Source organism: Pangasianodon hypophthalmus, chromosome 26 (genome assembly GCF_027358585.1).
Source record: "Pangasianodon hypophthalmus isolate fPanHyp1 chromosome 26, fPanHyp1.pri, whole genome shotgun sequence".
NCBI lineage: Eukaryota > Metazoa > Chordata > Actinopteri > Siluriformes > Pangasiidae > Pangasianodon > Pangasianodon hypophthalmus.
Window position 1 is genome coordinate 14,900,818 of NC_069735.1, and position 10,457 is coordinate 14,911,274.

Consider the following 10,457-nt stretch of genomic DNA (forward strand, 5'->3'; position numbering starts at 1 on the left):
GTAACAAATAAAAGGCTCAAATCAGACAACATACATGAGAAAGGGAAATGAACCTACATGAATTATCTGATAATATAACTAATAATAGGGATATAATAGCTAAATTAATATCTAATCACTGGATAGTCCCAAGACACATGTTCAAAGTTGTCATTATGTCATTTTTAATACTTCCCTTTGTTTTTAGCCAAACACAATCAGTGGCACAATCTTATATATATAAGATTGTGCCACTGATTGTGTATATATATAATTTTAAGGTGTTGTGTGTATATGTGCGTGTGTGTGTGTATATATATATATATATATATCAAGCTAATTCATATTAAATTGCTTTACATGTCAATTTACTTGGAGCTTTCCTTGTTTCTTAGCTTGTTTTTTTTTTCTTTAGATTGTTGTGGTGCATTATTCTGACATTATATCATGTTTTTTTAACAGACAGAATGTCATTATAACGTTTTAAAAACTCAGAAATACTGATAATCTATTAAACTAGCCATCATTTGATATCAGTTCTCAAAAAGTTCAACAAGTTAAGCTTCAGTTATTGAAGCTAAACAAGTTTATATCCTGCATGTACACACTGCTCATTTAACTTAGCTAGCTAGGTTTATCTTTGCTAGCTAGGTTTCACTAGCTTGATATGTTGTGTGAATTATTATTATTATTTTATATTTTAACAAATTGCTCTTTTTAAAACAGTGTAGAGCTGCATCACTTCTCCTTCCTGATTTTGCTAGCTAGCTATGACATTAGCAGGCATCTGTTAGCTTATGTCTGGGTTTGCAACTTAGCTTATTCTTTTTTTTTTTTTTTTAAATTGTTAAAAACTTTATCACATCTCAATTTTTGTGGTCTTCAAATCACACACATTGTTCATCACATTCCTTTTAATCAAACAACAGCTGTTACAAAAGATCATTAGTAAACAATGATAATAAAATTAGCTTTTTTTTTTAGCAACTCCATTTTAAGACGTTTGTTTTGGATATTTATTTTCATCATTTCATTGCTGTAGTTTTTCTAGAAATAAAATGAATTGCTAATACTCTAAAATATGAATTCTTTTGATTTTTAAAACTTTTAAAAGTCAATCTTTGCTTATTTGAGTAAAACAAATTTGTACGCTGGATTTACACACTGATCGTGTCACTTAGCACTTGCCATTGCTAGCTAGCCTTAGCTCTTGAGTGTTGTGTTGAAAAATAATAATAAATTAAATCACACCTGCATTTTTCCAAACATTATTTAACACTTTATTTTACAGGGTTTTTTTCAATTCAAACACATTGTTCATCACAAAACAACGGCTGTTACAAAGGTCACCGTTAGATAATGATAAAAGTAGTTCCTTTTAATGCATGTTTATTTTGTATATCTATTTCATCAGTACATTTCTGTAACGTCCACCATTAGCATCAAAATTTCACAAATAGAGCATGAACAGAGCAGTAAAGTACTCGGACATGATAGTGAGCACACTGTAAGGCCTTTGTTACTGGAGCCTGACCGTCCATTCACTGAAGCAACACTCCTGTTAAATAATTGATGGAGTTTATGTTTTTGGAAGCTGTGGCCTTTTGCCTGTTTGTTCATGGCCCCTGCTGACATTAAATATTTATATCACAGCAACTGCCTGCTTTTTAATAAATGCCTATTTGATTCAACTAGATGTCTAATAATAATAATAATAATAATAATACAAAAACATTTAAATGGCCCCAGACACACAGAAGCTGTGCAGGAGATATCTGAGACGGTTAATGGAACAAGCTGCCATGAGAAACAGATGTGTCCACTGCAGAGCGTCTCTGAGGAACAGCTGGAACATCTGAGGCGGCACAGTGTATCCTCACGGTGGAGAAGTTGCAGCACTACCTTTCTTGACTACTACATGTTACCAAATGTTCTTCCATGAGTAACTTGCAAAAAAAAACCATTTTTCTACCAGTGACATCAGATTAAATAAACATGATTGCTGGTAGGAATCACAGACCTGTTGGACATGATATAAATATAAAGTAGGAATTTTTACAAAGGCCATAAATGCATTTTCATGAGGAAGTTCAGTATGAAACAACAATGTGGTAATCACTGAAGCCAAAGTGCACAAAGACACACGCGCATGCCCACATTTTCTCTCTCTCTCTCTCGCTCTCTCTAGCTGTGGTGCACCACACTGTCAATGCTTTCTTGAATTTCAGCCATCTTCTTTAGCACATGGTTAATCTTCAGTTCATCAAACTCCAAGCACACAAACTCTGACTCCTGAGAGGGGGAGGGAGAGAGAGACAGAAAGACAGAGATAGAGAGATACTTTTTGACTTTTGACAGTCCTTTATTTTAACCAGTCATGATGTGCCTACCATAGTATTTTCAAATGGCAAAAATAGATTTTTTTTTAAATAATGAATACTTTAAAGACTTAAATATTTTATTAGATAAATAAAAAATAAATAGATAAATGCATAAATAAAAAAGTTAGGCAAACACATAAATGTACTAATTTAAACACAATAATAAGCTGAGTCCTGAGAGAGAGAGAGAGAGAGAGAGAGAGACAGACAGACAAGAGAGGGATACAGAAAGAGAGAGACACAGACAGAGATGTTCAGAGAAAGAGAGATATTAATGAAGTGTAAACATGGACAGTTTTATATCAATAAACGAATCTCAGTATTTACAGTATCATCTTAGAATGCACATCATGTCGAACCTTGAGGCTACAACAGCAGAAGAACACAAGCTCTTTACCTGTATCTGATGAATGGCTGATTGGATACTGAGCATGAATGAGCAGGCATGCAGGTGTTCCTAATAAAGTGGCCTATATTGGTAACATACTAGATGAGATTAGATTTTTAGTTTAATGCTTGCCATCTTCTCAATTATATATTAGTCTTTTTTATTTTTTATTTTTATATTCCCTTGCTTTTATGTTATGTCATGTTACATCTGACAGTCCACATTTTCTATCCCTGATTTTTTTTCCAGACGTCAAGGCGAGTGCGTGTGAAAATGAACTGCAGCACGTGCGTAACCCGACTCTGAATACGTGTAACTTTCCCAGTGTGAATACTGACGTCATCTACAGACTGATGTGTTAGAACATTATATCAGTAATTAAAATACAAATGCTATTTTTAAGCATTTATTTAAAAAAAAAAAAAAAAAGACCCAAACAGTTCTGCAGTACAGCAGTTTTCCTGAAACGGAACAGTGTTTACACACTCCACAGAATGACGACTTCACTCGTAAAAAAGTCTGACCTGTGTTCTGTGTGTTGTCTCACTGAGATCACACTGTTGATAAAACATGTCTAATGTGCAGATAGGAAAAAAAAAATAAAGTGGAAATAAAACTTGAATCCTTGATGGATACTAATGCTGCTAATGCATCCGAGTTTCCTGTAATGGCTCCTTCAGCATTACGGAGGAAAAAAACACTGTAAGGGATGAAAACAGCGAGTTAAATCATCATCATTAAAATGTGGCTGTGACTCAGCAGAGTCTCACTTGGACTACGGGGAGTGTCTGCGTACAACTCACCCTATCTGGAAACGCTGTAATGCTGGGAAACACATAAAAAAAAAAGGCTTGTGAAATAATAAAGCTTAAAAAATTTCATTTCACTGAAAATGTCTTAGTGACATGAGACACCTCGAGAGAAAGAGAGAAAAAAAAAAGGCCGGGGATGGAACGACTGTTTATACAATTGGACAAAAAGTACATGTTGGTAGTTCTGGTAGCTCTGCACCCCACCACCCTGTCGCTGATTAATTTCTCCATTCTCAAGCAACGTTAGCAACAAGTGTACCTCTCGTCACTCTTATATACACGTGTGGGTGACTTTCGCCTCTTCTCTTTCACTCTTCTGGCACCAAGGTGGTGGAATGAACTTCCCCTAGATGTCTGAACCGCTGAGTCACTGGCAGTCTAAAGACTTATCTCTTCATAAAGTACTGAAGTTAGCACTTACCAATAAAAAAAAAAATGTCTGAGCACTTGTCTATTACCTCCCCAACAGAGGTTTGGACTGATGGTATTCCTAGTTTGTGACCTAGTGAGCCAGTATCACAATGTATTTTTGACAGACTTCAAAGCACTATTGTAAGTCGCTCTGTACCTGGGCGTCTGCCAAATGCCATACATGTAAATGCCAGTTTGTGTGTGTGTGTGTCTTTGTGAACAGGAGCTACAGAAACACACATGCACATAAAGCCAGCACAGATGAGCAGGAAGGAACACCCAGAGGTGTAAGAATATAGAGGAAGTGGACCAGCTACTGCAAGAATCCAAGACCCCAAAAGAAACTGCTCATGGAAAACACACTCTATTTCACATACTTACACACAACTGCTCCTCGGGCGCCGCAGCAAAAAAAAAGGCTGCCCACTGCTCCGGGTGTGTGTTCACGGTGTGTGTGTGTGTGTGTGTTCACTACTGTGTGTGTGTGTGCACTTGGATGGGTTAAATGCAGAGCACAAATTCCGAGTATGGGTCACCATACTTGGCCACAAGTCACTTCACTTCATACTTAAAGGTGCAATAGCTGATGTTTTTACATTTCTAACCAAGACAAATAACCTGGAAAATATGTAGAACATGATAAAAGAATAATGGATTAAGCCGTGGCTTCAGCAAAAGTGTATTATATGGCTGAGGAAACCTGGCTGAAACTGCCTTATGGTCTGTAGTGCTTGTCTGTGGATGGACGAGCCTCCTGTCAGTCATTTTATAGACATTCCCCAATGTCTCTTCACTCCGCCCACATCTCAGTCTGAAATCGGCAAGCGCCCTACACAACCAGATAATTCTCCCATGAGGAAAAAAAAAAAAAAATCACGCTGTACTCCCAAAAATACCCAACTTAACAAGAAATGCAGTAAAACCAGAAAAAACGGCAGCACTTTTCCAAGACAGAGTAATTAATTACTGGTGAAACTGATGAAGCTGGATGCAGAATTAGCAAAGTTGCTCCTGGACAGGTCCAACGAATGGCCGGCTTTACATAACAAACCAAATATTTATGTACAGACAGGTCCGGAAGTATTTGGACAACGACAGAGTTTTTGTGATTTTGCCTTTATACAGCACCACAATGGATCTGGAATAAAACAATCAAGATGTGATCGAAGTGTAGACTTTCAGCTTTATTTTAAGAGGTTCCACAAAAATATGGCATTTACCATTTAGGAATTACAGCCATTTTAAGCAAAGTACCTCCATTTTCAGGCAAAATCACAAAAACTCTGTCATTGTCCAAATACTTCCGGATCTGACTGTATAAGTATACATATATATTTTTTTAATTACAAAGAAAAAAAGGCCAGCGAAGGCACTCTTGACCATCCTCATAAATCATCAGCCAAATTTTGTGTGTTTATAGTGTTATAACTCGGCTTTAATAATAATAATAATAATAATAATAATAATAATAATAATCTTTATTTATATAGCACCTTTCATACAAAAAGCCATTCAAAGTGCTTTACAAAATGACAATTATATAAATCAGTAAAAAGATAAATGGCAAAGGATGCATCATTTACTGCAAGAAAATCCTATGTAGAGCATTAGAATATTAAAAGATATATGATTAATAAATATCTAATTAAAACTGAATTAAAACTGAACATATGAGAATACAGAAGGGGAGAGCGAGGGAGTTGAAGGAGTATGCTTGAAAGTAATGTCGTACTAGTCCTCGATAATGCTCACACTAGTTAGCAGGCTAACTCTAGTTGAACCGCAGTAGATTCTGGGGGAGGAGCTTTATGTACATGGGCGGGAAAGGGGCAGGGGGGGCAATCTCAGTGAGTTAAAAAAAAAAAAATAAATAATTCAAATCTTATTCAACTCCACCTACTTAACCTTTAGAGACAAATCTCACCTACTGCACCTTTGACTTTCATACTCACAGCAGCGTTACAACATTAGGCCACGCCCACTCAGGTCGCTCTCATTAGTTTGTTCAGCTAGTGTTTTGAAAGGAATTTTATCACAGTTCTATATGTTTTATTTCAATTCTGTTGAATGTTTGATTAAAAATCTAAATTTTTTTTTTTAACATTTTACATGCTGGAACTTTAAAAATTAAAGTGAGCGCATTAAAGCACAGGAAACGCGCCTGTGTATGCTGAAAGTTTCACTGCAATGACAGACAAGAGGAAGCTGTGGTAGAACCCTGCAGTGGGCTAAACTTCCTGAGTGAGTTTCCTGAGCTGTCTGGATGTTTAGTCACACAAAGTTGCAGGTCTTGTCACAGCAGCACCAGCGAGGGCTGGTGGTTTTTGAAATAGGGCAAGCACAGCTGTCCTTCAGCAGACCAGCACGTCCAGCAGCACATGCACTCGCAGCTAAACTGTGGGCTAAGCTAGCTAAACAGCACCGACGATGGCAGTGACTAGCTGGCTAGCTAGACCTATACATAAACAACAAAATTCCTAAACGAACACAAATAATCGAGCATGACTTTATTCTTACAATTTATTTACAATTTTTAAAAATGATGAAGATAAAATAACGTTATAGTAGTTATGGACCGGTTACTGACCACTAGTGCAGTTCCGAGCGCTCAGCGAGTCTGACTGGCGCAGAAATATTTAGATTTGAGTCATTTGTCAGTCATGGTCATAACCGTGTCAGTGTTTTGCAGTTGGTCACAAGGTTCTGCCCCTTTTGAGAGAGCTCCAATCATAATAAGGAGGTAATGTCCAATAAACGATGAGATTTTTTTTTCTATGAGAAACCCACCCACATTAAGACTGACTCCCACTGAAGCCGTGCATCAATAGAGGCCTATCAGTGGGGCTTGTATGGACATTTTCACACAGGCTGCGCTGTCCACCGAAAACAGTTTGTGTTAAATGAACATACAGCGTGATACTGAAGTGAGATGTGATCATCTGATTCACTAAAATATTCAACTTGACAAACACTGCACTTGAATGAAATTTTAGACGAGGCCATGTGAGAAGCACTGCAGATGTTTAAGAAGTTCTCTAATTCAGCAGATGCAGAGCTAAACTATCTTTGCTAAAGTGCTGACCATAGTGTCATTACGCAAACGTACAGACTATACAAAACAGGAAGTGGGGGCATGGGACAAGAAATGAATAAACAGAGCATGTGTTTTCTTCTTCCAGACAGTCTCTGTCTTATGATCACCACAGAGAGCTGTTTCAAGGCCATTTATGGAAGTGTTCAGCATCGAAGATGGACGTTATTAGCGTTCAAATACATGCCTGTATTTATGAGAGAGTTTGTTAGCGGAAAAGCTGACAAATGAATCAAGAAAATACAAAATAAACATAACTATCTGTGGTAAAAAGTGTTACTGAATAAATTACAGTGACAGATTGCTGTAAAAATGATCTAGAGCTGCAACTAAAGATTATTTTGATATTCGACTGACCTGACGCTTATTTTTTCAATGAATCAATCAGTTGTATTTTTCGATGTATTAAATACAAAAAAAAATTTAAAAACTTCATTTGCAACATTTTAATCAACACAACTACAGAACTCATTAATTAACTATTAACTACTTGATTTGTTCAAATTACATACAGACAACTTCAAAATAAATGCTTCCCCTCACTGAAATTAAGTTTGCTTGCTCTGTGTGTGTGTGTGTGTGTGTGGCGCGAATCATTTTCAGTGTGTGGAATCGACTCCAGAGTTCTGCAGTTGATTCATAGTTTTCATTGCCTGGAATCAGTGAGTCGACTTTTTAAAATCAACTTCGATGTGAACCGAAAGCAGGATGGAGACTCGATGACCCGATCCAGAAGACATAGAAATATAGATTGTGTATGCTAAGGACATACAGCAGTTTATAAGCGATACTGGGTCGGAAAAATAGTTAATCTTCTAACTAGCTAATTGATTCAAACAACATCGCCACTCGCTGCCCAGCTCTGCATGACATGAGCTGATTTTGAGGTGAGAAAATATTAATATTGCAGACTAATCTTGACCATAAAAGATTAGAGAAAGTTGACCATAAAAAGTGTGATACAGCTAGAAAAGCAGATAAGGGTGAAAATCTCAGTACAGGGGGATCACGCTTCCACTGTTTCTCACAAACGAATGATAATATTACTCACATTAAAACACAAGTTATGGCAGCATGTACTGGAAGGTGTTTGCGTACTGTGGAGAAGGTCGTACTGTTTTCTCTGTGCTCCGCCATTTCAATCACACGTGTTTTTATGAAGTGAAGTAGCTTCATAAACATACACCAAAGTGCCGCAGCATGCTTCACAACACGGTTCAACTACTTGCTACTGATATTCTTAGGCAACTATTTTTATTACTAAAACCATAAACGCTGATGAGGTAGCAGTAACAACGCCTCATGTCATGGTGGATCACAACCCCATTGTTGATTATTTTCCTATAAAAGAACCCCAAATGATTCCTCACATGCCACTAAGGACCAACATTTCTGACAAAAGACTAGCTAATTCAAAAACTAAACTCTTTGACTCTCACCTGGCCGTTCCGTCCCAGCTCGAGCTCCACCAGAGCCACAGGGCTGTTGGACGTCTGCCCCCTGCTGGTGGCGGTCTGCAGGTCCACCCTCCAGCTCAACCCCCTGAGCGCAGGCTCCCAGCGGCTCTGTGCCAGCAGGCTCTCTCGCACCCGGGCGCGGTGCCCCTTCCAGAAACGCGCCAGAGCCGCCGCCTGCTCCGAGGTCATACCGCCGCCGCCGTGCTTACGCGTCTGAGCGGTCAGAAACGCCTCCAGCTGAGCCTGGTCCATATCCGCCACAGCTACAGACTGAGCACAGGACAGAGGGAAGAAGAGGAGAGGAGTTTTTGTTATAGACTTTACTGCTGCTTTATTGGAGACATTAAGGGAAAAAAGCTCTGAGACATCACTTAACCATTATTAGTAGCAAAAAATAAAATACTCCACACAATTCCACATGGCCCACAATCCCATGCCGAGCTCCTACCCAAAAAAAAAATATACTAAATAAAAACTGGATGAAGTCATTCAACATAATTTAATCCATACAGACTCCAGTGGGATGAAAGAAAACTAAGCACTGCTATCTAGCAGCTAATGTTTGAAGCACACAACATTTTAGAGCTTCAATAAGCATTTATTTTTTTAAGGACAACTATGTATGCTACGTTGCCTTTAGGTTCCTGTAACTCACCAAATGAAAATTTAGGACAAACACATCTCTCTGATTGTGCTATACTCAGCGAAAAAAAAACAAAACAAAAAAAAACATTTCAACAAGCCTGGCCCGGTACAAAGGGGCGATCCTCCTGGCAAGTCAACTGTTTTGCACAAGCAGCAGGAAGCGGTGATGCCTCACAGCTCCATGTCCCGGTTCGATCCTGAACTCGGGTTACTGTCTGTGTGGAGTTTCACATGTTCTCCCCGTGTCCCTGTGGATTTCCTCCGGGTTCCTCCCAAAACGTTGCAGAAGGTGACCTGGCTACTGAGTGTGTGTGTATATGTGTGTGTGTGTGTGTGTGTGTGTGTGTGTGTGTGTGTGTGTGTAGTGCTCTGTGATGCACTGGTGTCCCATCCAGGGTGTATTCCCACCTCATTCCCAGTGTTCCCAGGACAGGCTCTGGATCCACCACCAGCCTGAATGAATGAATGAATGACTGTACTGAGAGTGATTTGGTGAATAAAAAGATTCAGGTGAATTTCAGTTCTGATGAATTAGATGTGTACTGTATGATATTGTATGATATTGTATGATAATGTATGATATTGTATGATATTGTATGGTGTTACTTAATATTAGAGTAGCTCTGGTCCTGCACAGCAGTGTATTTAGGAGTGTTTTGGTGTTGGACTGGTCTTGTCTTGATCTTGCTGTGTGCAGTGCATCCTTCATTCTTTAGCAAGTAAACACTGCTCAGCTGAAACACATGTCAGTGTAGTTTATACTGGAGGCTGAAGGAGAATACTGCTATCATTTCAGCATCATCACTAACACAGCTCGCCTTAGCCAACCTGCGGCTAAATCCGTTAGCTTCAAACCTGTAGTTTATACCTTTAAGAGGCCCCTCATTTTGTCGTACAGAGCCCGGAACTCCTCCTGAGGCACCCCGGGGTAAAGCTCATCCTTCAGCAGCTCCTCCGTGATCTCCGAGTTCCCGTAATAAACCCTCTGCGCGATTCCATTCAGTAAACCGCTCAGCGCTTTCACAGCCTCGGCGTCCGCCATGTTGGCTGTTGACCGGAGAGTCATGTGACCCCGAGATCACGTGACCGGGGCGTGTTTACGTCAGGGTGTGTCGCTATGTGATTGGACAACCCCTCTTTTTCATGCTGGTTATTTCTCACACTTCTTTTTCTTTTTCATTCTCCCTTTTCTCTCTTTTCTTTTAGTTTTTCACGTGTCCTTCTTTCTATTTCGCATTTTAGTCCTCTTTCTGTGTTCGTTACATTCATTCCTCCTCTCTTTTCCTTTTCCCC

The 10,457-nt window shown here is 38.9% G+C and overlaps 1 protein-coding gene across 1 annotated transcript; it reads right to left on the minus strand.

Moving 5' to 3' along the window:
- Positions 1-1,233: 1,233 nt before the first annotated feature.
- commd1 (copper metabolism (Murr1) domain containing 1) lies at positions 1,234-10,246 on the minus strand. Its single transcript, XM_026932393.3, has 3 exons — positions 10,033-10,246; positions 8,502-8,789; positions 1,234-2,271 (listed from the first exon to the last, which is right to left on the minus strand). The coding sequence occupies exons 1-3, from the start codon at positions 10,228-10,230 to the stop codon at positions 2,164-2,166; spliced, it is 594 nt and encodes a 197-aa protein (XP_026788194.2). The 5' UTR covers positions 10,231-10,246; the 3' UTR covers positions 1,234-2,163.
- Between the last annotated feature and the right edge of the window lie 211 nt (positions 10,247-10,457).

Coding starts and splice junctions, on each gene's coding strand:
- commd1 (XM_026932393.3), bottom strand. CDS start 10,230: ATGACTCTCCGGTCAACAGCCAACATGGCGGACGCCGAGGCTGTGAAA. Junction 8,790..10,032: donor AAATGAGGGGCCTCTTAAAG/GTATAAACTACA, acceptor TCCTGTGCTCAG/TCTGTAGCTGTGGCGGATAT. Junction 2,272..8,501: donor AGCTGGGACGGAACGGCCAG/GTGAGAGTCAAA, acceptor TCCCCCTCTCAG/GAGTCAGAGTTTGTGTGCTT.